General features: G+C 37.0%; 3 protein-coding genes across 8 annotated transcripts; 2 read left to right on the top strand and 1 right to left on the bottom strand.

Moving 5' to 3' along the window:
* Positions 1-287: 287 nt before the first annotated feature.
* On the top strand, positions 288-11,274 carry LOC109086300. The gene is given in 14 exon segments (XM_042714396.1): positions 288-620; positions 1,073-2,108; positions 2,625-2,836; positions 3,405-3,576; positions 3,667-3,717; positions 3,823-3,939; positions 6,596-6,888; positions 6,890-7,343; positions 7,643-7,807; positions 9,908-10,041; positions 10,135-10,341; positions 10,483-10,654; positions 10,811-10,852; positions 10,971-11,274. Coding segments are annotated over 14 exon segments (3,429 nt in total). The 5' UTR covers positions 288-393; the 3' UTR covers positions 11,118-11,274.
* A 120-nt stretch (positions 11,275-11,394) lies between these two features.
* LOC109050810 (nuclear receptor subfamily 2 group F member 6-like) lies at positions 11,395-18,475 on the bottom strand. 6 transcript variants are annotated; one of them, XM_042773252.1, is made up of 5 exons: positions 18,324-18,475; positions 16,868-17,473; positions 16,671-16,765; positions 14,701-15,261; positions 11,395-13,116 (listed from the first exon to the last, which is right to left on the bottom strand). In XM_042773252.1, exons 2-5 carry the CDS (start codon positions 17,134-17,136, stop codon positions 12,842-12,844), a joined length of 1,200 nt encoding a protein of 399 aa, XP_042629186.1. In that variant the 5' UTR covers positions 17,137-17,473; positions 18,324-18,475; the 3' UTR covers positions 11,395-12,841. The 6 variants fall into 6 exon arrangements, with proteins under 6 accessions (XP_042629186.1, XP_042629216.1, XP_042629201.1 ...); XM_042773282.1 differs by having other exon boundaries at positions 14,701-15,258; XM_042773267.1 differs by lacking the exon at positions 18,324-18,475 and adding an exon at positions 18,250-18,270.
* A 3,023-nt stretch (positions 18,476-21,498) lies between these two features.
* Positions 21,499-24,273, top strand: LOC109050815 (plasmalemma vesicle-associated protein-like). The gene is made up of 5 exons (XM_042773243.1): positions 21,499-21,979; positions 22,321-22,393; positions 22,559-23,270; positions 23,524-24,038; positions 24,151-24,273. Exons 1-5 carry the CDS (start codon positions 21,593-21,595, stop codon positions 24,201-24,203), a joined length of 1,740 nt encoding a protein of 579 aa, XP_042629177.1. The 5' UTR covers positions 21,499-21,592; the 3' UTR covers positions 24,204-24,273.
* The last annotated feature ends 3,664 nt before the right edge of the window (positions 24,274-27,937 follow it).

Genomic DNA, 27,937 nt, shown 5'->3' with positions numbered 1-27,937 from the left:
CAATAACAATGGCCATTATATCCACATGGGATTACCAAGATTTTACCAATTCAAACATTCAAGATGTGAATTATAATGTATAATGCATAATGTTGGATGAGTATTTCTCTCTTATATTAGGTATTCATTTAAGTTTTTGAGGCTGAATTTACTAGAGAAATAAACGTGAAATCAGTATTGAAATATTCATTATTTTACACACAGCACAGGAGCTATGCTAGTCAATACACATCTACTGCCCTCTAGTGATTAGAAGCCGAATAACAGAAAGAGGCTCGATGGCTGCAACTGACAAGAAGTAAATACTATTAGTTATTGAATTCTGATGTAGTTACACGATTCCAGTGTAATAAAATGAACAGTTTTGAGTAATTTCCTTTGAGGGTTTTAGGAATGTTATCAAGCAGTTTCTGGTTGGGAAATATTGGCTGCAAGTACTTGAATGCCAGCCTGTGTATGTCACCAGACTCAGCCTCTGCTGGTTTAATGTTTAATCTCTGCTCGGGCTTCCTGCTACAGCGCCTCTCAGACTCGCTTTTATCAGAGTTGTTTATACTATGTGAAGCCATTTTAGCACAGCCATACTCGCTAACAGCGAACCAGTCTATTCTTACAGCAAGGTGAGTGTTTTTATGTTTGTCATGGTGCTATTCATGTATTCAGGGCTGATGATTATGATATGTTTTACAGAACAGAAGAGCAAAGTTCAGCTTCCTTTTAGTTGATGATTGGAAACTGTTGTGTATAACTTATGACTGTACTTGAAAACAAATACAACTATAACCTTTAACCATACCTGCTGAAAAGATTATACCAGATTTAGTTAGCTGCTAGACCAATGGAATTTTTAGCTTCCAAAACACAACACAGGCTTGGCAACCAACTACGCTGATCTTTTCAGCAGGGACATGAAATGATGTCTTTTTTATTAACAATTTTAATGAATTTTGAATACTTTTGAGTCATGGGAAGTGATCAAACAAAATATTTTTTTGTGTTTAATTCTTAGTTTGTCTGATATTGTTCTCTAATATAACTGTGTACAGCTACTAGACCCTGATTTCCTCACTAGCTACAGCAAAATGACGGACCTCAGCAGACCATATTCGGATAACATCTCATCCTCACAAAGTGAAAATTTCAACAGAGCATATTCAGAGAAGGATCCTTCAGAAATTCACAATGATGACAATTCTGAGGACTTTAGCTATTCCCCTGATGAACACAGCTGTTCAGCCAAGCAGAAGGACAACAAGGAAGCCGAGAAGATGAAAAAAAGTGCCTTTCTTAGATCTTGGACTGGCCTGTTTAAGAAATGGAAGAAAACCGATTCTGAATCTCATTCCACATCCTCAGGGGAACTTAAAATACTACCCAACGGCACAAGATGTAGTCCGCCTGTTTCTCCATTGCTGGACAGAAAACATTGGTATGGGCTTACTGGTGACCTCAAGTATGACACTCTTGAATCCGAACTGACCAGTATCCATCCGGCAGAATACTATGCTGAGAAGTTAGAGGTATACCAGTTAAAATACTCTTACCTGAAGTCTTGGCCCGGGCTTTTAAGACTACTTGCTGGCCTTCAACTTGTGTTTGGTGGGATGGTTTTCGCCTGTGTATGTGCATATATTCAAAGAGACAGTGAGTGGTCCAACTATTACAGACCAAATTATGGTGCACAAGGTTACCGTTACAGTGGCCCCCTGACAGCCTTTGTGTTGGTCATTGTTGGACTCTCATGGATACTGACTGTTATTCTGCTGGGTTTGGGATTTACAATGTATTACAGAACGATCCTGCTGGATTCCAAATGGTGGCCTCTTACTGAGGCTGTTACGAATCTAGTCCTTTCGCTGCTGTACATGGCAGTGGGTATCGTCTATGTGAATGATCTGAATCGTGGTGGGCTTTGCTTCATGACAGTCGGCATCAACCCAATCGTGTCTAATCTGTGTCGTGTCGAGGGGGGTCAGATGGCTGGGACTGCATTTATATTCATTAACATGGTCATGTACTTGATAAGCTTCCTGGTGTGCCTTAAAATGTGGAAGCATGAAGCTGCCCGCCATCACAGGGAGGCCATGACAAGCCAGTTGAGAAGCCCGGTAAATGCACATTTTACATTACATCTCAAAAGTTTGGGGTCAGAAAGGTTTTTTTATAAGGGTGCCTTAAACTGATCAATTGAAATGTCTATTCATCAAAGAATCCTGACAAAAGGGGTTCCACAAAAATATTAAGCAGCACAATTATTTTCAACACTGATAATAAGAAAAAATTTTGAGCACCAAATCAGCATATTATGCTGATTTCTGAAAACAATGAAAATTCAGCTTTGCCAGCATAGGAATAAATTAAATGATATTTCACAATAGTACTTTTATAATAATACAGCCTGGCCGAGCATAAGAGACTTTCAAAAATAAAATATCTTACTGCCCCCAAACTTTTGAAAGGTAGTGTGTATATTTCATTAATTAGAATATGAATGTCTTTTGTTCTTAACTTAATAAAAAATGTATAATAGTGATCACAAACAACACTAATGAAATTCACAGTTTCCATAAAATTCTCACTGTTGTTATCAAGTTGTACTAATTGTAATGGCTGTTATCTTTCAGTTACAGCAGCCTACTCTGAAATCCACATCCAATACAGGCAGCTCCTCGACTAGATCCAAGAAAATTTCATTCAAAGATGAAATGGATCAAAGCACTGTGAATGAGATCATGCTGCCTTATGTCTCAGAGAGAGCTGAACAACGAAAGATTTTAACTGGAGCTATTCCAATAGGACACATTCCTAAACCCAGAGTCGTCGCTGATTATATAATGTTAGTACTGTACTTCATTGTTTATTTCTGGTCCAACAACAATAAATGATATATTTAGGCCACACAAATGTAACAGGTGTTGGTTATATTCAAAACCCATTTAAGCCCCTCGAAGGATCTAGACAGGCTCTTTTTCCATCTGTAAATATTTTAGGTGACTATAGATGGTCTAAAACCAACTGGTCTACATGTAGACAACCTTATAGAAAGGGCTTTTGACAACTTGATGGATAATGTGTCATGTGCTGTTGTTTGATTCATGCTGCTATTTCTGGGTGTTTACTTTGAAATGCACCTAACTGCTGGGAAAACCCCCTGTTATCTCCATCTTTGATCATCTTTACATGAAAGATGCAGTTAAACATTGCAATTGAACCACACAGCAGGTCCATATAAAATAACACATTGCAAAAAAAAGGATGTTAATGAGTTAAATATAAGATGAACATGAGATGGGCTTGAGAAATAAAAATTAGGTTAAGAATGATATAAATAGATTAGGTGTCAATACTGAAGAAAAAATATGAAATGGCACAAGATTTTAATATATTATTTTATTTTTTTACAGAAAATATCCTGAAATTCATTCTGTAGAAGACAGAGAGCAATACAAAGCAGTCTTTAATGACCAATACCTGGAGTACAAGGAACTGCACAGGGAGATCACAGCCACTTTAATAAAGTTTCAGGAATTAGACAGCATGATGAGCCAACTCATCAATAACAGGAGAAGCCCTGAGGTGAGACATGATACTGGAGTCATTTACATTGCCTCTGCATTACTTTTTATTAAACAAGTTGTTTCAATTCTTTTTGGTTGTTTTATTTAGGATAGCAAGAGAATCATGGACTTAGTGAAAACATATGATCAAAAAAAGAATGTAAGTCACCTCTTGACATTATACTGCTACAAAACCTGAGATACAAGATATGATTTTTTTTATGCTTAATGTTTCTCTTTTAAACTTCTTATGTGCTTCCTCAAGGATCAACACTTTCTGGAGAAGAAGGAACGGTGTGAATATCTAAAAGCAAAACTAAGCCACATAAAGATGAGGATTCATGATTTTGATAGAAATTTCACTATGAAGGACAGCAATTACTAAAAAAAATAAAATAAAAAAATAATAATAATTGTATAATTATTATGGTGCCTTTATTATTTTTTTTTTTTTTACTAATTACGCATTGCTGTTAAAAAGATGCCAATTTGGCCCTAATCTATAAACTTTACTTTCACAAATTATATATATATATATATTTGCACTATATTACACTACAACTGTTTTTATGTCACTTTAAAATTGTCATGATATATATATATATATATATAGATATATATATATATATCTATATATATATATATAACATATGTTATATTCTTAAAGCAGTGTTTCTTGTTTTTTTACAGATTACAAAATGTCCCTACTTTTACTGAAACAAAAACAAGTGAAATCAGACTTGGACTGTAGCTTTAAAGCACTTTAGAACATTAACAATCATTAACTCAGCTTCCTGGTCACCTTAACTTTCGACCTACTAAAGAGCCAATAAGACTGATTATGTCAGTAGTAACGTATTGGATCGGGTTTAGCGTTTCAGGCCGAGGTCTTTCCCACGAGTCACCATGAGCAGCAGCTGTCACAGGTACTCATCAAATGGATAAACTCAAACACTAAACAATACTTGACAGAAAACTGTCAAGCTTAGAAAAGCAGGACCAAGGCAAACAAGGAAAAGCCCAGTGGTTGTTGTGTTACGGTAAGTTACATAATGTTTATGTTATATTTGTTTACAACAAAATAATAGACCTTCTTAAAATGGACTGTAGTCAATGCAAAAGTGCAAAACACAGAGGTGCCACAGTGCCTTTTGAATCTTACAGTGTGAAATCAAGCCAATGTCTTTTCTTATGTTTCATGTGATTGTAGCTGTCAGAAATCAGATTAGATGTTGTGACAGCTATATGCTCATCTAATCTAAAATATATGAGTATTTTTAAGAGGACAGTTGTAAAATTATATTCATGAAAAACTGCACAAAAATACTTTCTCCTTTTTCTCTTTTTTTCATTATTCTTGAATAACTGTCCCATCAACATGCACCTGTGAGGCTGTATGAAGCTTGCTAGGTTGATTTTCAGCTCTTGAATTATTTATTCACTCTTTTCAAGTTACCACAGGTGTGCAGCTCACCCTCTCTCTAAAGCATAATTAACTAAGAGGATACGGTATTAGAAATATTCCTTTTAGCAATGCATCTTTTCAACTCTTTTATTCACATATATTGGCTGTATATTGCACTTGGAGGATGCAACAGAAATGTGAGGAAGAAAACTTACAACATGGAAAGCCCCAATGACTGCATTTGCTCATGTTTCTCTGAATTATTCAGAGCATCTCGACTGAAGTGCAGTAGCCCGATGAAGGGAGTGGTGTTTAAGGCTGGACTCTACCAGAGTGAGAATGTTGTTTGTGCTATAAAGGGGTGTGTTCTCTATTAATTATACAGTTAGATCTGAACTCTGAGAGTTCCTGTAGATCTACGGGGGAGAGCTGTGTGCTAACAATTGTATGTTTGTAATCCCAGGGAACAAATATAGTGATGAAAAGATGTATAGTTTGAATGCACTTAATGAAATTTGATTAGCCAAGAGTGCTGATATACAGTTTAAAACCGCTGTGACTTCTGTGACTATCATGCGAGTTTGCGCATTCGGAAGTTACATTTCTGCAGGTTACACTGGTTATTGGACAAGTGGCTGTTTTTATGAGTAAGTCACCGAATCATTCATTCAAACAATTCTTTTAAAATCACTAGTTTATTCAGGAACAAAAAACACAGTTGTTTTTATGAGTGAGTCATTGAATTAATCACTAAACTGTTTTGTTCAGAAACACTGAGTGACTCAGGAAGGCAGTGTATTGCTCTGTAGACACATTGATTTATTATGCTTTGTCTTGTTGTGAAATAGTTTCATCCACATAGAAAAAATGGACAAAATGTTATATAAAAGCAACATCATTTGCAGTTGTGCCATCTGATTTACTATATTGTGCATTTTATTGCACCCGCTTTACTGACCTTTCAGAATCAATGACTGGAAACGGGAACTATTCTGTATATTTTTAAAAAAACATTATTAGATGTATAATTGAGATTATCTGGGTGTTAGTTGAGGGCTGCACATGAGTGAGGAGTGGCAATGTGTAGTCCCAGTGTTATTTTAGTATTTTTAATTCGCTTTTTTATATTCCATTTGAATTTCAACTTGTGTAATATTTTTGTAATTTTTCTATATGCTATTTTACTATTTATTTTATTTCTATTTTAGTTTAAGTCATTTTAATACTAATATTTAAACATTTATTTTGGTTTATTGCCAAAGCAACGTTTACCATTTCTGTTTACGTTTTTATTTAAGTTTAAGGTTTTCATATATATATATATATATATATATATATATATATCTATATATATATATATATATATATATATATATATATATATATATATGATTAATATATATTTATTTTAATTGTTTTAATTGTTTTTTTGTTTACAATAACAATAAATGGCCTTCTTAGCACTAATATAAGACAGCTACTTGTCCATATAGTTTTGTGATTAAAAATGAAAACAAAAGACAGCACATATTTGTCTGAAAAAGAATGTTGTGATTTCAGAAAGCTTTATGTGTTCCCAAATGATCTGATGATCTAAATTTGATCTCATCTCTTTTTTCAGATACCTTCATGAATCATGAATGAAACACAGGAGTATGACAGTCCACCTCAGTACAGTCCACACTACATTGCCCCATCAAATATGTACACATCTAGAAGTTTCTACTCTCAAAGAAGCGAGTATGGCTTATACTCTTCGGTGCCTGATGCTCCTCAAACGGAGGGAAACCCTCAGCACTTCTACAGATGGTTCTCACCACCTGGCATCGTGAAAACTATGGAGGGACTGACTGCTCTGCTCTGTTTTGTTATTTTCGCCTGCGTTGCTTCCACTCTAGTTTGGGATATGCAGGGCTACGAGGGCAGCATCGGGGCCTATGTCTCTATATCTGGGCTACTATATGATGTCTTCTTACTACTAAGGAACAAACTACCTCTATCAGAGCTCTTATATGACACCCTACTCAGCAAAGTCAGCCATGATCTCCATGGCAGCTCTTAATTTCGTAGTATCCTTAGCCATCCTAGTGGTTAGTTTCTCAAAGACTTGGTGTGTGCATGGAAAAACGTTTTACCTGACAGTTTTTGTGGTGGATGTGGTTCTGGCAATTCTTCAGTGTATTATAGACATCATATTCGTCATTGGGGTGAATCCCATGGCCCAGAGTTCACAAAGCATCATGTACAACCCCATCCTGATGATGTGTCAGACCTCATTAGGGACTCCCAGCATCAGCGCCGGAGCCGGCACAGGCTTCCCAGGTGCATATCCGTCCTTTAATCGATATCTTCATCACTACTGCTTCATGGATCCTGAGGAGGTCAGTATGACAAGACATACGCTTTATTGGCATCAGTGGTTCCATGAAGAAACATCTATAGAACGTTTCCATTACACCAAATGTTTTTTGATTATTAAAATGTTCTTCAGACTAAGAAAAACATGCCTCTTCTCACCAAAAGGTTCTTTTGGGAAACTAAAATGTTTCTTCTATGGAAATGGTGCGAAAGCGTCCTTTTTGGAAACTTTATTTTTAAGAGTGTAATTCTCACTTCTCACCTGCTCTGTACCTGTAGTGTCACTGTAATGTTTAAATCAGTGTTGTCTTCTTAATTTTAGGCTGTGGCTCTGGTATGTGGGCTGTTTGTCATGATTGCTCTGGTTGTTGCAGCCTATTTTGCCTATAAGACTCGAAGCAAAATATGGCGTCATGGCAAACCTAATATCTACTGGGAGGAACCACCTATCCTCAGAACAAACAGGAGCCAGAATTCACAAAACTGGGTGAGTTCATAAGTTTTTTTTTTTTTTGCAGAGGTTTTTTTTTTTTTTGCAGATTTATTGAGGTCATTTCTATTGACTTTCAATTTTTCTGCCATATTTATTTTCCCAGTATTTAAAGCTGAAAATATGTGTAAAATATTACAAACACCTTGATTAGTATTGTTAGGATTAGAGAAGCAAAATTTGGGTCAGGTCTGGTCCAGAGGTTTTGCGTCCTGTTTAGGATTATGGATTATATTGTATCTTGTTTAGACATTTTATGATAGCAAACTGCAACCCGAGACACCTGATCCTAATCTAACCCAAAAATGCACTAGGAGAATAATGCAAGGCGAAACATTTTATGTAGGACTATAGACCATTTCAATGTAGTCACTACATTGTAGGCGACTAACATTAACACGGCTGTCATAATGTTTTTTATCAAAATTGGGACCTTTTTTTTGATTGTCAGAAGTTATGGAAATGAAAAATGTAAAATCAGAAATGTCTTAGGATCATTAGGACTATTCCTGTGATGGCAAAGCTGAATTTTCAGCAGTCATTACTTTAGTCTTTGGTGTCACATAATCCTTCAGAAATCATTTGAATATGCTGATTTGCTGCTCAAGAAACATTTCATATTTTTTATTTTTTTGTTGCAATTTTCACATGAAAGGTGCACATTTTGATCTCATGTGTAACACTGCTAGTCCATCTTCCAAACCTAGCTCTCAAGCTTTCATTCCAGTAATACACTGTAAACATTCTGGTTACTATTGGATAGAAATGGCTTATACTGTAACAAAAATTAATTATACTTAGATATCCATTTCAAGAAATTGCAAACCACGCAGTTCTACATATTTTATACCATGAATTAAATGTTTACACAAATGAAACATTTATTTTAAACCTTTGTTTTGTACTAGCACAAATGAAAACAAGACCAAATGTTTGAAAAATGTGCATTTTTGATGATCTGTTGTGAGATTCAACCTAAAAGTTCAAATTGCTTTTGAAATTTGCAAAAAAAAAAAAAAACAACAACAACGTTGAAACCTGATCTGCTAAATATATTTTGTGTAAACTATGGTATATTTTTTAGGATTATTTGATGAGTATAAAGTTTAACACTTAAATTTTTTATGTTATTTCTCATTTAAATCATTGGTTAATTAGTTTAATTCATTCATTTATTTTGACTGGTGATATGTTTTATGGAGGTTTTGTGAATGAAACTGAGGGATACATTATTTAAATATAGTGCAAAACCAGTGGCGTACAATGAAATCAATCATATGATCTGAATTGTTTTTGTGTTAATCATTCACTAATTTACAATGTTTCTTAAGTGAATTTCTCTCTTCATAATGATAGGTACTGAACAAAGGTCAGGTAGCAAACTGAGGCCTCTCAACAATCACAGATCATTTGCAGTCCTATTACTATATAGGTGATGCATGATGTTATTTTTTTTTTTATAGGAACAGATAACAGCTTGTGCAATAACTCACTGATATTTTTATCCAAATGTACATTTGCTTTAGCTTGTTTTAGGTAGGTTTCAGCTTATTACAGCTTGTAAAGAATAGCTTATGGTGTAATTATCAGGAAAAAATAGTTATAGCATACAAGGTTAACTAAATAACAGCAGTTTTATTTGTTAAATCAAGTTTATTTGGTTCACTGTGAGGTGAGACTTTAAACTGAGTCATTCTGAATTCTTGGGACTATGCAGCGACTTTCCTGGAAATGACCTTTGTTGTTGTTAAGACTATACACAGGTAATGCCATGTTGCGCTCTCATCAAGTGTGCTTCCTGAAAACTGAAATAACTGCACTTCATTAGAGGAAGTCGTGCATGTGCATGAGGGTGGGATAACTGTGTTGTGATGAATTCACAGTGTCTTGGTGTATTGTGTGATATAAAACTGCCCAAGTGGTCTCTTAAAATACAGTATTGTTCTGAGAAATATGTGATGGTATCTCTGATTGTCCTCCAGTCTGGTCTAGTTTCCCATCAGGTCATTCAGAGGTAGTGTCCGACTCAAATTAACTTATTACATGTTGTTCTGTGGTTCTCCAACTCCATTAACACTTCTACATGGTTTGTTCCAGCGAAGCACTCAATACACCCCCACTGTGGTTTTATCAGAGAAGGCTTCCCCTCATGTGAAAGCAGAGAACAGCGTCACCTCATACACTGAGGGAACAGTGAGCATCTACAGCGAGGGAGCATACAAAAGCAACGTGTGAGTACAGCCGCCTTTCTGACCATGTTCATGATGAGAAATTCTTACAAGTACAAATGCACACTAGTCTTTTCAATGCACTTTGTTTTAAAGGTATTCTGAGAATGTGAACAGTTGCTCCCCAGAGCCATTGTACCAGAATCGGTGGATGTGCTTTAACCCTGTGGAGGAAGTTGAAGTGCAGAGCAGCTCAGTGCAAGAGAAACCTGTAACGTACGAGACTGAGGATGTGCTTTGTGCGACAGGGTACACCACTGCTGGAGATTCGGCCAATGAATTAGACACGAATGAGTTGGAGGAGTGAGTTTCTATCATGAATACTTCTTTTACTTCTTATACAGTGATGTGATTCTGCTCAAATCAAGAATCTGTTTTCTATCACTGTTTTAATAGCAGATTTTATTTTGCAATATAGTTAATTGATTTTTTTTCCTGCTACAGTTCTTATTCAGAAATTACAACCGATGAACAGCGCAGACAGTACAAGAAACAGTTTGATATCTGCCTCGCTGAATATAAGAACATCCGTGTAGAAATGGATGATATCAGTGATCAAATGAATGAACTGAGCCGAGAGTTGGACACCCTCCGTGAGGAATCCACCAAGTTCCAGGTAGGCATCAAAAACCAACAAAGCAAAAAATAATAAAGCTAAGAAAGTAAGGAAAAAATACACTGTATATATAAATGTCAACTCAGACATCTATGTTACAACATTTTATATGATATAAACTCAGTACAACCCATATGTTTCGTCTTTGTAACACAGGCTGTAGCTGATGAATATAATCGACTCAAGGATCTGAAGCGGGTAAGGACAAATATTTCTCAATACATTTATTTTATCCATCAGTATTAAAAGACTGGTTAGCCTTAATGGTCTAAATGTAGTCCCTATGTGATCCCTAATGCCCATTTCCTTTCTAAAGTCTCCAGAATACCAGGCTAAGAAGCTCCGGTGTAAAAAACTGAGGCAGGAGCTGTGTCATATCAAGCAACTGGTGAAAAATTACGACAGATGCTTTGCAAGGAGAGAGAAGACTAATATTGCTGATCATCAGGATTTCTTTGTCTAAAACTGTACACGTGTATGCATTCACTGTATACGTCACTATATGTACAGACATTTACATGCTGTGCTGAGTGAGTTGCGTCTGTAAAGTTGCAGTTGTAAATATTTTTGATTTTCCTGTAAAATTATCTCTTTACTATTTGTGTATATGTATATATATATATATATAAAACTTTAAAATTTAAACAAATAATATACAAAAACTTTAAAATCAAAAAAAATATAAAACTATTCTTTGTAAGGATGGGTAACAGGCAAAAAAAGCTCTCACAAGTACAAAATTCAATGTATGATACTTTTGTTTAATCAAGCTTTCATACACAAGTATTTAAAAAGACAAAGATATTAAAATGAAAACTGTACATGTTGCTGTTTTGATGCGTTTATGTATTTTAGACCACCTGATATATTTCAAGGCCTAAATATGAGGTAATATTAGTCATTCACATGTATGATAAGGCTAGAAAACTTACATCTCACAACAAGAGCCAAATACAACATGCTGTCACCTGTAAAACGCCCACCAGAGCACTGCTCCACAAAAGACAAAACAGTCAGGCAGTTTCAGTTTCTTACCAAAAACGGCCTTGTACCACAAACATAACAGACAGATAGATCCAATCACTCCTCTTTAGTGTAAAGTGAGCAGCTCAAGTGTGTTCATAAATTTAAAAACTGACCCAGCCATGAAAGACTGAAAGTCGTTTTGAGTCTCAACAGACTGTAGAGGTATTTCTTTTGGTCGACAAAATTATACCAGGTTAAAAAAAAAAACATACCAGTTCAGGATTAACTGGTAAGAATGAAAAAAAAGCAAGAAAAGCAGATTAAAACCATTAGAAAGACAGTCTTATGCATGTACATAAATAACTTGCATGAAGAAAGTTCACTGGTTTTTCATTAAAAAAAAAAAAAAAAAGCTTGATTACTTCATTTGTCATCTCAAATGCAGCAGTGTGCAGTAAGGAAAAATGAATCATTCTCAAAGAGATAAGTCTGTACCATAACTCAAAGTACAAATGCAGTCCGCAATTAATTTGTCAAATGGTTATTTCACAGAACATGATCCAATCTCTCGCATTAGCTTTTGCAAATTTCAATCTCTCCTCATAGAAATGCATTAGCATTGATAGGGAAAAAAAGAGCTAAAAATACAAACCACAAGTATTTATCATTGGCAAAACAAATGCCTAAGTCCCAGTTGTGACTTTCGGTGTGGTTTGTATGGGTTTTTGGATGTCATCATGTCTACTTCCCCCTCCTTCAGGCTTTCTGGTACAAAAGGACAGGGCAGAGCAGAATATGAGGGGGACTTGATTTCCTGCTGCCTCCAGGGACAGTCCAAAGTGACTCATGCTCACACCCAACTGACAGAGCTTTTTGTTTTGGGTTTCAACCAATCTCCACTTAATAACTCGCTATGAAACTGTACCTTACATCTTATCTTTGGCAAACAGATAACCAATATTTCTCAAGCTATTTTTTAAGAATGCTTCTGGGCCACTATGAGCATTTAACAGAGCATAGATCAAGCCTTCTGCCATGTACTACTGAATCACCATTCCCGTAGTATGACCCTGTTGCATTAGGTGATACAGTGAGTATCAGATGTGAATGTGTGCTTGTGAAAAAAAAAGAAAAAAAAAAAAACCCCATTACACTGAGATCTTCACTAGTTGTGCAGTTCAGAGGCGTTCAGTCTGGTTTCGTGGTCACATTTGACAATGGTTATTGTCCGGGAGCATACGGCCAACTGATGGAGCTGCCAGACAGCTGCATGTCACGGATGAGAGTCTCAATGGGCGTTTTGCCCACGAGGCGCATGAAGAAGAGCTGAGAGATAAGGTTGGCAGGCACGGCCCTCAGAGCGGGCAGTCGCAGTAGGAGGCGTCCAAAGCGCTGGGGCTGCCCGGGGTACTGCATACGCTCGTACTCGGTCAGGGCCACCTGAGCTTTTTCCTGCAGGCCTTCCACATGAACCGGGTCTGTCAGCCCACACGCATCTAAACACAAAGAACACCAGAGTATTACAGATATGAAACTAGACTCCCTCTAACTCAAATGGTAAAGAATGATGCTAGCAATGCCAAGGTCAGGGTAGGGCTCAACAATAAGGAAGGACTGCTGGCCGAGACAAGTGTCCCACAAGTGATAGACCAAAAAGCCAATCATTTCCAACGAAAACTAGTAAGAGAGGAACATGAAGTTCTGGCCATATGTGTATGTGGAACTTTCAGATCTGATTTGAGTTTTAGGTGCGTTGAAAGAATCAAATCTAAATCAAACAGGTGAGAACTGCCAATATATTTGGACTGAACCGTAAATATTTAAATAATATTTTTTGTAAAGTGGGTGGTAATTAATACTTATGGCAGCACTTTATTTTAATAGCCCTCTCCACCATTCTCCTAACAATAAATAACTTTGCAACTACATGTCAACTACTAGTCATCAACACAAATTGAACTGACGAGTAACTTATTCTACTCACCTAATCTTTACATAACGGTCTATTAATTCTCTAATTAGAGTTAGCTGAAATGTTACAAACTTATTACTTTATAATAATTACATAATATTTTATGTTTAGCCCTAAAAACCTTCTATATTTTTCTTTAAACTCATTGCTGGTCATTTGTTTTGGCTGGATATATGCATGCGTACATATATTGTTCATTTATTTAACCATAGTGAATAAACAGAAGGTAATGGCTAATTCATAACCAGTTTGAAGTTTCAGTGCGTCTGCCTTTTGGGGACAAAATGTCAAAAAATATGTGTATGTCAGCGATAGTGGAAAGTTGGCTTCGCTGTGTGAGTTTGAGGTCAACTGATGGCCAGTTTGGCTCGTGCTGCACCATCATTTGTTATTTAGCTTTGGTAACTTAAACATTTAGTTGGAAATTACACTGATTTAAACTTATCACCAAGACAAAACTATCTAGCAGCCTAGCAAGTTTTGTAGAAATTGTAAGAATGCTTTACAAATTAAGTACAAACTAATTAGTAATGCTTAGCCATGTATGCATGCACTTCAAGAATTTAGAAATTAATGGCTTACATTATAATAGTGTCATTTCCAACAATCACTTATTATAATTTTTATTTGTAAAATAAACACATAAATTAACATTTATTTTTTTATTTTGGTACTTTAAAAACAAACATATTGAAAAAAAAAAGCCTGGCATAGGTTCAATTACCTGGGAACATACAAACTGAAAATGTTTGAATGCACTGACAGTCATTTGGATACAAGTGCCAAATGAATAAGTGTGTAAACTAAAAACATGATGCTACAGGACAGAATACCTGCATACTGGAGGCATTTAATCTATCATTTGCCTTATTCCTAACAATCTGTTAGGTATAAAGGTTCTTCATAATGCATTTAGGAAACATTGAGAAAAATAGATTTTGTCTTATCCAGTAGAGAGCGCTAGTATTATGCTTGAATTTGACTGCCAGTACAATTCTAGTTATCTACTATTTTTGATAGTGTACAAATATATTACATCTTCTTTGATCCGATTATGTTCAGTTTAATGCAGTTTAATCGGAGTAGCGTGTAGGGGTAATCGGCGCACCTGGCGAGAAGAGTGCTATGGCCTTCAGACAGCTGTACTCTGCTGAATCCACTTGCAGGCGGGTTAGCTTCTCCACTTGGTCCTGGAAGACACGCACCTGGTCCATGAAGGACACCACCCTCTCAGCAGACATGGGAGAGGAGTGGAAGCCTGCAGCGGCAAGCAGCGGGGCCATGTGCAGGGGCAGGGCAGATTGGGCTGCGTTAAGAATAAACAGTTCGCTCCAGCTGAGCCGCAGCAAGGCCACCTGCTCAGATACAGGCAGCTCAGGGAAGTAAGGAATGTTTCGGGCCCATTCAATGATACTAAACAGGAGTCTGGCAGCTAGCTCGCAGATGCTGTCGATGCCCATGGATCCTCCACCCCCCTGCATCTGCTGGTTGTACTGATGGCTGTAGCGGCTGTTAGGGTAAGGCTCTGCCCGCAGGAGCTGGGAGATGAGCTCAGACACTGGCTGCCCGTTGTAGAACTCGCTCACGCCGCTGCCGGCATTACCACCCACTGGAGTCGTGGATGGGCTGAGGCTTGAATGCGAAGGTGGAATGCGTCCACGCTGAACTGCTAAAGGGGGAAAGGGAAGAGAGGGGGAGAGTCGTGATGGAGTTGAAACGCTTGATAGACTTTGTTTCAACGCTCCTTTCTTTTGCTATCATGCAACATCTGGCAACATTCAGAGAACTGGCCTGAGGGATTAGAAACATCTAATTCCTGATTACACAAGCACTCAACAAATGAAAAAAGGAACCTGCAAACACTGTTCTAGTCAAACCTTCAGACGCTTTTTAAATGAGGAATGAAAGTGTTCAATAAAAAGCTAAACATTATAACCATCACTCTGCTTTAAGAGCAAAACTGTTGAGGAAATTAAATATATAGGTCATCACGACCTAATGTAAGTTTCATCATGTGCACTGGCAATTGTGGTAAACAAACACCATCTGGGTCGGCTAAAAATAAAATACAGCTCTTAGACTCTCGTCACTCTATCAAATATAAAACAGTGATTCCTACAGCTTCCTATTTTAGCAACCCATTACGTTTCAACCCAACCTGATTCAACCCAGTAACGTGCGAGTCTTTTTTGTCACAAAAAAGTGATGTTTGTGAATTGGACTACACTGATTACGTTGTATGCTTGTATTTGGATGCACTCAGAAACTAATGGTTGTCTTTGTGTCATTTTGTGGGACCCAGTTATATTCAATTCAGATTCTGCAAACTCACAATTTGTGTAAAATATAATTCATTTCCCATGACGCTGTAGATTCAGCAGCGTTAAAGCAGTTCAATTTTTTACAGAAATAAGTACTTTTACTCAACAGTAAATTTACTTATAATGTTACAAAAATTTCAGTTTCAAATAAATGTTATTTTGAACTTTGTTCATCAAAACATCCTGAAAAAATGGATCATGCTTTCCACAAAATTAAGCAGCACAAGTTTTCAACATTGCTAATAGTAAGAAACGTCCCTTGAGCAGCAAATCAGCATATTAGAATAATTTCAGAAGGATCATGTGACACTGAAGACTGCAGTAATAATGCTGAAAATTCAGTTTTACCATCACAGGAATAAATAAAAATGTTAAATATATTCTAATAGAAAATTCAAACTTTTTAATTGCAATAATATTTCACAATAATACTGTTTTCACTGTAATTTTGGTCAAATAAATATAGCTATGGTGAGCATAATTACCTTCTTTCAAGAACATTTAAAAAAAAAAATCGAACCCAAACTTTTGAACAGTGTCCTAAATCTTCCATGAGAGACACATATCCTTATTATATATATTCTATAACATGCTGACAAATCAGTGCCTAAATTGATTGAATCTGTGTGGAATAAACAATGACAGAGAGTAGGGTTGGGCGATGTCTACCAGATTGGCATCGGACGATGTCTACGGTGAAACGATGGACGATGACATCTGGGGATGGGGTTAGGGGCTGTTCTGGATAGACAGTTACCTTCTTTGCGCATTCCAACTCTGAAACACTTCTTTAAACGGCAGTATTGACACTGGTTGCGGTGATGTTGGTCAATCTGGCAGTCTCTGTTTGATCTGAAAGACACCAAAAAAAATGGCTTAATGAACATTCAGAGAACATCAACTATCACGTACAGCAAGCACATACATAAACATCGCTGTCATTCCCTCCGTTACCTGCAGGTATAGTTAAGGTTTCGTCGGACGCTCCGTTTGAAGAAGCTCTTGCAGCCCTCACAGGTAAACACACCATAGTGTTTCCCACTGGACTTGTCACCGCAGACCACACAGTCTACCACACAACCTTTATCATCCTCCCCGGCCTCCATGTCGCTGCCGCCTCCTTGGGGTGACCCGTCGTCCTCATCTCCCCTCAGGTACCCCTTGTCACCAAGTCCATTAGTCTCCCCATTGGGATCTCCCCACCCCCCTCTCACCATGGCCATCGCTTAGTTCTCAGCACAACTGAGGAGGAAAAATACTCCCAAATGTGCTGTTGGCAAAGACAGTTTCAACTGACCCCTTTTTTTGACAGCTGGGTGTTCTAAATTGAGAAGATATGAAGGCGTCTATATCCTGTAATTGTCTGCAGCTTCGTCTGACACATTTAGGCTCAGACACGAGTCCTGAGTCACTTGTCTGAGTCAGTCAACTTTGGTCTTCAAAAAGTGGGCTGTGCATGTTGTTTTGCCTCTTTGACGGACCATATTTGCTTTTTACTCCTGCGTCTTTATCCACACTTTGATTAACGTGTCGTTTAGATGTCAGCTTCCAGTCCAGCACCTGTGAAAGAAAAAAAAGTTACTCAAAACCAAAGATTGGTTCTATGCAGTCAAACATTAGACAGTTCAGCGTTTCTTCACTTTTTCTGACCAAGTCTTTTGTGATTCCTGAATTTATTATTATTTATTTACTAAGATAGCAAGTTTTCTCTACATACTGTGGCCTTTACAATTCAAATACAGGTTATATCAATTATTAATATATTTTATATTATTTTTTAGATAATTTCACTGGAGCCTAGCAGCCATATATTACCAAAGAATTTCAGTAAATTGTCTATCATTTCAAAATTCCTTGGCAAGATACAGTTATCAAGAACAAAACAGAAACACACACACACACACACACACACACTAATAGTTCAATAGGTAAACGTCTTAAAGCATACCATAACAAGCAATAAACACATACTAATCAAAACATATCGGTATAAAACGCCGCGTCTTCCTACAGTAACGTTATACGGATTGTTCGAGGAAGTGCTGCGCTTGTTTGTTGTGAAATGAGGGCAGACTTTTGGAGTCCCTGTAACAGTTACCGTGGCGCTGACTGAAAACGGATAAACGGGTGAAACCATAACGTAAGCTCGCACTAATTGTTTCGCCATGATCCGGAGATAAATGCCTCCTTTCTTGTTTTTTTTTTTTATGAGAGCCAGTAACAGACATGCGGCCTAACCTCCAGCTATCTTCAAGCAGGGGGAGGGGTGGAGCCATAGCTTTAGCGACATAACCTCACTCCTGACTTCGGCGAACACTGTATATATTTTCGCTTACCTTTGACGCCCCGAGTGATAAGCTATCATACCGATAACAGCGGCGAACTGCGGGGAATGTTTCAATATTCCTACCTGCTTTTCGAAGTGCAAAAGTCGCGTTGGCTTGAGGAGGACAAGCGATAGCGCGAGCCAGTGTCCAGTACAGTGCGCGCGCCGCGTGCCTGTGAGGGAGTGTGTGTGTGTGTGTGTGTGTGTGTGTGTGTGTGTGTGTAGGGGGGTGCGGAGGGATTTGACACAGCTATTCAAGCCCACGGTTGCCATGGTATCTCATGCCTTATATGGGCAAAGAAGTCAAAGAGCACACAAAAAAGAATGTGGTGTTTTGCTCCTGAGAGATCAGTGACCTCAGGCGTGCTTCAAAGGACTGCAAATATGCCTACAGATGCCAAAACAGTAAATAAATACCATAAGAGAACATTTAGTCTGGAGCCATGCACATGCTAGATATATAATGCTCTATAATATTATTAATAGCTGTAATTATTTAAAATCGGACAAAACATTTATAGAGGAAGTATTTAGACTGGCTAGTATCATTATTAGTTTTTAAAATTACTAGTCAGTCATACTAGTAGTGATTGGCATCTTTTTTTTTTTTTGTTTTTTTACATTTTCACAAGTAATGATTTATTAAATGCTAGGCTAATACTTATTCCAGTATATACTAATATCTATTCCAGCTTTACTAGTGTTTATATATTAGATGATGTTTATTTACAAGAGGCTGTATAATATCTTTCCCAGTTAACAGTAACGTTTCTTATCTCACTAGTTACAATGGCCTTTTCAATAATGACTCAGAATTTTGCGCAAATTATCAAACAATGCAGGGGAGCTTTACAAGGTCACAGGTTCAGCCAAAGATTTTGGTTCGGCACTGTTTCCAGTATAAAGAGGAATGTACAGTTTATTTAATTTACATTTTTATTACTTTCAAACAATGAGAAGGCCATCCAGGCTGTACATCTTGTTGTTGATCCAGGAGACAGCTGTCTCTTGTTTGGAGATTTAGATCTTGGCCACCAGTTCACCTAATTATTCAAAGGTCACACTCCAGAGAAAAACATTTCATTTGCTGCCCTCACTCAACCTCTGCTTCCTTCTCAACCGTTTTTTTGAATTCATATTCTTAGTAACAAAACCATCCCCTGGTTATGAAATGAAACCAACAGCAAACTGATTTGGTATGACCAATTTATATAAACTCTTTTTCAAGATTTGGTCATTTAGAGTTTCTTGGCAGCATGTAAAGTCCCCCGGTGTTTGTGTGAGCATGGGTGCGAGAGAGTGCACACAAAGGAAAAGAGTCTGAGAGTGCATGCTTGAGTTATGTGCATTGTACAAGCTGGGAGTTTATTTGGCCTTTGACCCCAGGGTTCAGGAATGTGATTGATCTCTTTTAGGATACAGGGTATCATTGCAGCTCTTACTTATGCTGATTTTACTGAGCCCTGAATGCATGTTCTAACATACATGGGCTTCAAAGACTTTCCATAAAATGTTGTTTTTATTATGCAGTAAAATAATAAATTTTTTGAATATGATATTTTATTTTATGAAATATTTCATATTGCTTTATTATTAAATTTTATTGTTCAATAAAATAAAAAATATTTTATTTTATTTTACTGTGTCTGTCAAATGACAAAATGTTACAACAGTGTTATTCCAAGTGTTATTTGGAAATATCCCCATCTAGTGGTGAGATTCAGAAGCTAAGTTCATAGGTCTTGAAGGTGAATTCTATACATTTTTTTTTTCTATAACATATTCTTATTCCAGTTTAGTATCAGAAACGGATTTATCTGAAAAGTGTAAACACTTTTGTGACTCTGTGGCTCTACAAAAACATTGCTCGGTTTGAGTCCAGCTAACAAAGAACATTCAAATGGAATGTTCAATCAAAGAAACAAGCAAATAAATTTACAACATTTAGAGAGAATATTCAGAAATAACATTTTCATAATTTAATGGGAGCATTAGCTAATTGTTTTCAGAACATTATTTTTAAAAGCTGCCTGGTAGCATCCAAAGGAGGTCTACTATCTGTGGAGAACTAATAGCATCTCAGAGGCAGTTTAGTTTAGGTATCAAACCATGTATCACCTAAAATTCCTGATGCCATCCAACTAAAATATTTTACTCAACTGAGTTAAAATTTTATTGCTATGTCACTCCTAAATTATTTTCTATAGATAGGAATCACAGGCTTCATTACTTTTAAATTATGTTTAATTACTTTCGTTTTTATACCTCTTGTTGTTGTGTAAAGTCTCGTCAGTGCAATTACAAAACACAAGCACAAAAGTTTAAACATTAATGAGGTGATCTTGGCAAGTTTACGGGATTTGGAAACATTTGAAACAACAGTGTGTGAGTGAATCTTGTCAGATGCTGATAATTTTAACATCAGCCGTATTTTAGAAACAGATAAACAGGACGATTAGTTCTTGATAATGTCAGCAGATGTGTATACATCTGTGTTTATTACTGATTTCCTTCATTTGTTCAGTAGTTTACCTAAGAAGTGTCCAGACAGTGCCTTCTGCGTTTGTCACTCTGAGACACAGCTATGAATTACTGCTTCCTCTTGGAATCGGGGTGGCACATCAGCAGTTCCTGGCAGGAAAGCCACATGCTTTCATAATTGTCCTCTTAAGATATATATAAGATATCAGGAAAAACATGATGTTTAGAAACATATGGCTCCACAGTTACAGCATATTATATAAAAATCCAAAGTTATGGCTAGTAACTTAATTGCAATATGTTTAAACTAAAACTGGCCATGGAGTGAAATACTTTGGTCAAAGGCAATGTTTTAGTAAGGCATAATATACAAACCACATCCTCATCCTACCTACATCAGGAAGAATTTTAGACAGCATGTAGGAATGTATAGTAAATTTCAATCAGTCAGTCAGAAGTTTTTTAGAGCATATGTTACATAGTACCAATATAAAAGAATGACATAATAGATTAAAATCATCTCTTAATATCTGTTCAAAACAGCACGTAGTCAAACCGTCAACCACGTGCTTTCTCCAGTGCCAACATGCTGTCAAACAAAAGGATCTGTTTTGGCAGGACATACATATTGGAACAATGTACTGTCTGGGTTTGAGTCACCCCCTGGTCAGTGCGTGATGTTGTTCTAACCTCTGAAATCATGACCACAGGGTGGACCAGGGAAGTGTCATCCAATGGGAGGTGCAAGAAAACAATATAAGCGGGCAGCGTTAACATATTTAACTTCTTATTTTGCCTTTGATATTTTAGGAGAACATTTTTGCATAGCGCAGGAGCTGGGGCTTTACTGATAAGGCCACATTTGAGCAGTAATGTACAACAGTAGTTACTCTCAGGCCAGCTTTGGCTTGGCTGCTAAGAAGATGCATAAATCGAAAGGCAAGAGCTGTGGTTACTACATGAAGATTGTCTTCTTTTTCTCCTCACTCATCCAGTCTCTGATCATTGCGAGTCTAGTGCTCTTTCTGGTGTACGGCCAGCCCGAGCACACGGTGGAGGAAAAGAGGCTGCAAGAGTTGGACCAAAGTGTAAGCAAACTCACAATGGAAAATTTCATTCTCCGTGGGAAGGAAAAGAACCTCACCAAAGTTCTGAACGTCACTCTCACTGCAAAGCTGAGCAATGACAAAGCTCTGGCTGATTTACGCAGACTGGCGAACACCTCATCTATGGCAATAAGGAGCATGCAAACAACAGTGGTGAGATTTGGTGTTTTCAAATAATTAATTGGTTGTAGATAACATTATGCATACAAAAGAGAATGCTTAAGTATTTTAAAAGGGTAAATGGTAAAGGTGTATTTAATTGCATGATGTATGTTGTTCTAAGAATGTTTTCTTAACATTCCCATTAGGCTACGAAACAGTCATTTCCAAAAGTTTAGTCAAAGTTTCAAATTGTCCTTTTTTAATGTTGTAAGACCTTTTCCTTGGTTATATGAACATTCTGAAAAACGCTGGCTTTTAAACTTCCAAGAATTTTGCAGATAGAGATTTAGAGCGTTAAAATGCATCACTTTTTTTTGTGCTTTGTTTTACAGTTGCGATGTGAGACGGAAAAAAGAATGGCTACACCTCGCGGATGCCCTCCTATGTTTTGTCCAGATCCAAATGGTGAGATGGTTCTTTAGAAAAATTCTGATTATTTTAATACTTTTACAAATTAGTTCAGTACAATTTGTTTTTTTTGAACTCCTGCATAATCAAGCACATTTTCAGTGAACTGTTTCAACTATATATATATATATATATATTTGTTACTTTTTTGTTTGTTTTTAGACAACAACAGACGTTTGCAAAGTATGCTCACGCAGTCAGAAGAAATGCTAAAGCTGGTTAAAGCAAACTTTACTCAGATGGTGGCCATTATTAAAACTGAGTTGGACAACGCCAACAAAGACAAGGATGGGTATCACTTGGAAGCAATTACACTAAGGCGAGATAAGGCTTACCTTGAAGAAGAGCTCAACTTGTACCAAGATAAGTGCAAAAATGATCTTGTCAGTTCTTTAAAAGGAATCCCCGATGTCACTAAAGAATTCCTCAAAAGGATCGATGACCTCTTCTCAAAACACATTTCTTTCCAACTAACATGTGATAAACAAAAAAATCAGCTTGAAGACATTCGGGAAAACTGTAGCAGTCTTTCAAGAGAAGTTGAGAACAAGCTCCAATCATATCTGGACATAGTGGGGAACCAGTTCACAAAACTTAATGGGGAAAATGCCAAATATTCGACAGAGAACAAACGCCTGAAAGAGGACGCTACTTGGTGCAATCAGAATCGCAGTGCCATGAATCGCGAGAATCGCAAAACTCTTGAGCAACTTCAACTCAAGTATGACAAAGACAGTGAAAAACTTCTGCTAGAGAATAGAAAACTAAAAGGAGATAACGACCTGAAAGGAAACCTTCTCTCAATGAAAGAAAAAGAAATTAAAATGCTCACAAATACCATTGAGACTCTCAATACTTCACTTGAAACCTCTAAGATCATACCACAAAGATTTAACTATAAAAAACCACAACGTTACAAATTTACACAAATATACAAAAAAAAAAAAACAACAGCAAACAAGTATCAATAAAAATTAAAAAAAAAAAAAACAAATACAAAAAAAAAAAAAAAATCAATAAATTATTGTATTTGTTTTAATATTACAAACAGCGATGTTTGCAATTATAAATTAAATATATGTTTATAATGAACTTTAATTACTTTAATAATTTTTTCAGCCTCCAATGCGAACTTACCCATTCATGCCCAGCTATGGTTTGCCAAACATACCACATACTGGTGGAACCAGTCTGAGTTCAACAGGACTGAGCAAACCAAACATGCCATGGCCCGGGACCGGCTCCACTGGGCCAGCATTTCCCAATCCTAATAGTGTAGGAACAATCACAAGATGGGGCAGCACAGGATCAGGTGTAACAGGATCATTAAATACAGCTTTAGGGGGGACAGGGACCCTTTCAGGTGGACCAGGCAGCACAGGATTAGGTGGGCAAGGATCAAGTAGAACAGGTCTAGCCCAGACTGGGACAAGTAGTTTGGGTGGAGTAGGACCAGGGTTCACAGGATTTGGTGGTGCTGGATCAAGCCCTACTGTAATTGGCAATATAGGACAAAGTGGAGCAGGGATGACAGCATTCAACAGTGCAGGATCAAGTGGAGTAGGGATGGGAAAACCAGTGATTGGAGGTGCAGGTGTTGGCTCAGTTGGGTCTAGCGTACCTGGATTTGACATAAGCCAAGGTAAACCAAGCAGAAGTGGTATTAGTCTTTTAACTGATATATCATTTGCTCAGAGTGTTTTGTGCTTATTTTCATAATGAATATTTGCTAACCTTTTGTGTTTGATTTACAGCACAGATAAATCTCCATTTGAAGGAGCTGCATCGTTATTCACACCAAATCTGAGGGAGTGAACAAAGTCCTGGCAAAACCCCAGGCAAAATCCTAGCCAGAACTGTCTACAACAGTTTGATAAGAAAAAACCTAAATATACTGACCCTGTAAGTCTGTAATTTGAATACTAATTATTAACATGAATGTTATTTACATTTTATGGGATGAAGCTGATAATGTCTTTTGTGCATTAAAATCATTTATGCTTGTATATATCTTATAAATATATATATATATATCTTGTATATATCATTAACTACAATTTTCTTTCTTAAATAGTATTTTCGTAGACTTTTTTATTTGGTTTCTTGCTACATGGAATAAAAAATAAATAAATAAATGAAAAATAAGCAGAACATGTTTTATTCATTTTATTACTATTATTAATATTTTAATAATTGGTGAAATAATTCATAAGGAATACAAGACACAAGTAAAGTCACATTATCGGGGTCTGATAGTTATCTACTTCTAAAAAGGGGCAAATATGGATTGGATATACTCTTAATATACTATTGCAGTTAACAGTATTACACTGTAATATACTATAAATGTATATTTCTTACTCATAATTACAGCTCAGCCCTGAACCTTACATAAGTACAAAGCCCTAAAATGTTTTTGCATTCTTAGCCTCTAAATGAGCCAGAAATTAATAGAACAAATGTGTTTACAGAAAAACACAATGACTCCAGGTCACAGGTGTATGACACCAATGCAGTAAAATGAACATACGTACAAGAAAAACTATCAATGACATTTTCAATAGGTCCACTTCAAATAAGCTTAAAATAGCTCTGGCTAACCATCAGGCTATTGTCATTGTTTTGCGTCAATGGGAAGCACTATTTAAAACAGAGCCGCTCTCCAACCAAAGCAAACCCATTTAAGTGTCATACCGAGTCATCACTCAACCAACGTGCAGGAAGGTTGAAGTCAGTAAAGTGATTGCATTAATGCATTCTGACGATAAATAAGTTGTGAAATAATGGAATCGATCTGAAATATGATTCATATTGAAAATGCAGCCTGTGAGTATTCTGAATGAAGAAAGATATGAATCTTAAATGCAGAGTAAGGTACTGTCAACGCTGCAGTACATGAACATAATGTAAAACAATTAAAATTATTTCCCATGCCATCAAGCATCCTGTTACCAGGAATACCAAAAAGGTGGATCAGACAAAAGCAAAGAAACAGGGCGCCAATTAATATATAGAGGCGTCACAGAAGGAGCCTGCCATCCAGCTTAAAGGATATCCTTTGTTTGACATACGTGATTTTCCACTTAAGATGGTGAGATCTCCGGTTCTCAAAGAAGGTAGACAAGTTTTGGTGGCTCTGACGTCTGGGACATTGACAGCAACATCTTTGAACTATCTTTGTAAAGACACAGAGACATAAACAGAAAACAATGCAATTATTGCTTGTGGATGTGGCATGTTTAGTGCCAGTGTCTCTGAACTTTATATAAACTAGCTGATGTTATCCTGAGCTTTCTCCTGATGATAGTTCTGAAAAAGGCCAGATTAAATGGTCCACCTGGGCTTTTTTTTATTTCTGCCATGCTCCATTTTAATGTGAAGAATTTTTCTTTGGGGTCTTTTAAAAATAAACAAAGCGTTCTGCATCTAAAGGTAGGCTAAATATCCCTTCTCCACCCTGTGTGAAACACATAGGTGCTTATTATTATTACCTCCTCCCTACCTAGGTCAGAATTCCTCACCATTTGTCTCTAGAGGCTAGCATTCTTTGTTCCCCCAAAGCACTAATTGCATTTCCTATTTGCTTGGCCTTTCTATGCCCACCATTCTGGTAAAGACATTAAAGGCCAAAACCATCTCTTGTTGACCTCTACACATGGTCTCTTGAGGGTCTAGATTATATAATTTTTCTAGAAGATGAAAACAGCAAATTCTATTTATAGCATGCACAGTACTGCCAACTATTCCAATAGTCAGGTGTACAGTGTATGTGTATATAAGAGTAATTTTTTTGTGAGTATAAAAAGCCTTTCATTCCAATTATTAACTTTTGTTAATAATCTGTTTTGTGCTGATATGACACAGACATAGATATCATAATTACATACAAACCCGATTCCAAAAAAGTTGGGACACTGTACAAATTGTGAGTAATGGAATGGAATAATTTACAAATATCATAAACTTATATTTAATTCACAATAGAATATAGATAACATATCAAATGTTGAAAGTGAGACATTTTGAAATTTCATGCCAAATATTGGCTCATTTTGGATTTCATGAAAGCTACACATTTGAAAAAAGTTGGGACAGGTAGCAATAAGAGGCCGGAAAAGTTAAATGTACATATAAGGAACAGCTGAAGGACCAATTTGCAACTTATTAGGTCAATTGACAACATGATTGGGTATAAAAAGAGCCTCTCATAGTGACGGTGTCTCTCAGAAGTCAAGATGGGCAGAGGATCACCAAATTCCCCAATGCTGCAGCGAAAAATAGTGGAGCAATATCAGAAAGGATTTTCTCAGAGAAAAATTGCAAAGAGTTTGAAGTTATCATCATCTACAGTGCATAATATCATCCAAAGATTCAGAGAATCTGAAACGATCTCTGTGCGTAAGGGTCAAGGCCGGAAAACCATACTAGATGCCCATGATCTTCGGGCCCTTAGACGGCACTGCATCACATACAGGAATGCTACTGTAATGGAAATCACAACATGGGCTCAGGAATACTTCCAGAAAACATTGTCGGTGAACACAATCCACCGTGCCATTCGCCGCTGTCGGCTAAAACTCTATAGGTCAAAAAAGAAGCCATATCTAAACATGATCCAGAAGCGCAGGCGTTTTCTCTGGGCCAAGGCTCATTTAAAATGGACTGTGGCAAAGTGGAAAACTGTTCTGTGGTCAGACGAATCAAAATTTGAAGTTCTTTTTGGAAAAATGGGACGCCATGTCAATCCGGACTAAAGAGGACAAGGACAACCCAAGTTGTTATCAGCACTCAGTTCAGAAGCCTGCATCTCTGATGGTATGGGGTTGCATGAGTGCGTGTGGCATGGGCAGCTTACACATCTGGAAAGGCACCATCAATGCTGAAAGGTATATCCAAGTTCTAGAACAACATATGCTCCCATCCAGACGTCGTCTCTTTCAGGAAAGACCTAGCGTTTTCCAACATGACAATGCCAGACCACATGCTGCATCGATTAGAATATCATGGCTGCGTAGAAGAAGGATCCGCGTACTGAAATGGCCAGCCTGCAGTCCAGATCTTTCACCCATAGAAAAATCTGGCGCATCATAAAGAGGAAAATGCGACAAAGAAGACCTAAGACAGTTGAGCAACTAGAAGCCTGTATTAGACAAGAATGGGACAACATTCCTATTCCTAAACTTGAGCAACTTGTCTCCTCAGTCCCCAGACGTTTGCAGACTGTTATAAAAAGAAGAGGGGATGCCACACAGTGGTAAACATGACCTTGTCTCAACTTTTTTGAGATGTGTTGATGCCATGAAATTTAAAATCAACTTTATTTTTCCCTTAAAATGATACATTTTCTCAGTTTAAACATTTGATATGTCATCTATGTTGTTCTGAATAAAATAATGAAATTTGAAACTTCCACATCTTTGCATTCTGTTTTTATTCACAATTTGTACAGTGTCCCAACTTTTTTGGAATCGGGTTTGTACAAATAATATTGGAAAAAAATAACACATAAATAGGACTGGTTTGTCTAAGATTACAAATAAA

This window comes from Cyprinus carpio, chromosome A2, assembly GCF_018340385.1.
Source record: "Cyprinus carpio isolate SPL01 chromosome A2, ASM1834038v1, whole genome shotgun sequence".
NCBI lineage: Eukaryota > Metazoa > Chordata > Actinopteri > Cypriniformes > Cyprinidae > Cyprinus > Cyprinus carpio.
This window is presented reverse-complemented; position numbering and strand designations above follow the sequence as displayed.

Coding starts and splice junctions, on each gene's coding strand:
- LOC109050810 (XM_042773252.1), bottom strand. CDS start 17,136: ATGGCCATGGTGAGAGGGGGGTGGGGAGATCCCAATGGGGAGACTAAT. Junction 16,766..16,867: donor AACCTTAACTATACCTGCAG/GTAACGGAGGGA, acceptor GGTGTCTTTCAG/ATCAAACAGAGACTGCCAGA. Junction 13,117..14,700: donor CATAGCACTCTTCTCGCCAG/GTGCGCCGATTA, acceptor CTTTGTGTTTAG/ATGCGTGTGGGCTGACAGAC.
- LOC109050815 (XM_042773243.1), top strand. CDS start 21,593: ATGTACAACAGTAGTTACTCTCAGGCCAGCTTTGGCTTGGCTGCTAAG. Junction 22,394..22,558: donor GTTTTGTCCAGATCCAAATG/GTGAGATGGTTC, acceptor GTTTGTTTTTAG/ACAACAACAGACGTTTGCAA. Junction 23,271..23,523: donor ACTTCACTTGAAACCTCTAA/GATCATACCACA, acceptor TCAGCCTCCAAT/GCGAACTTACCCATTCATGC.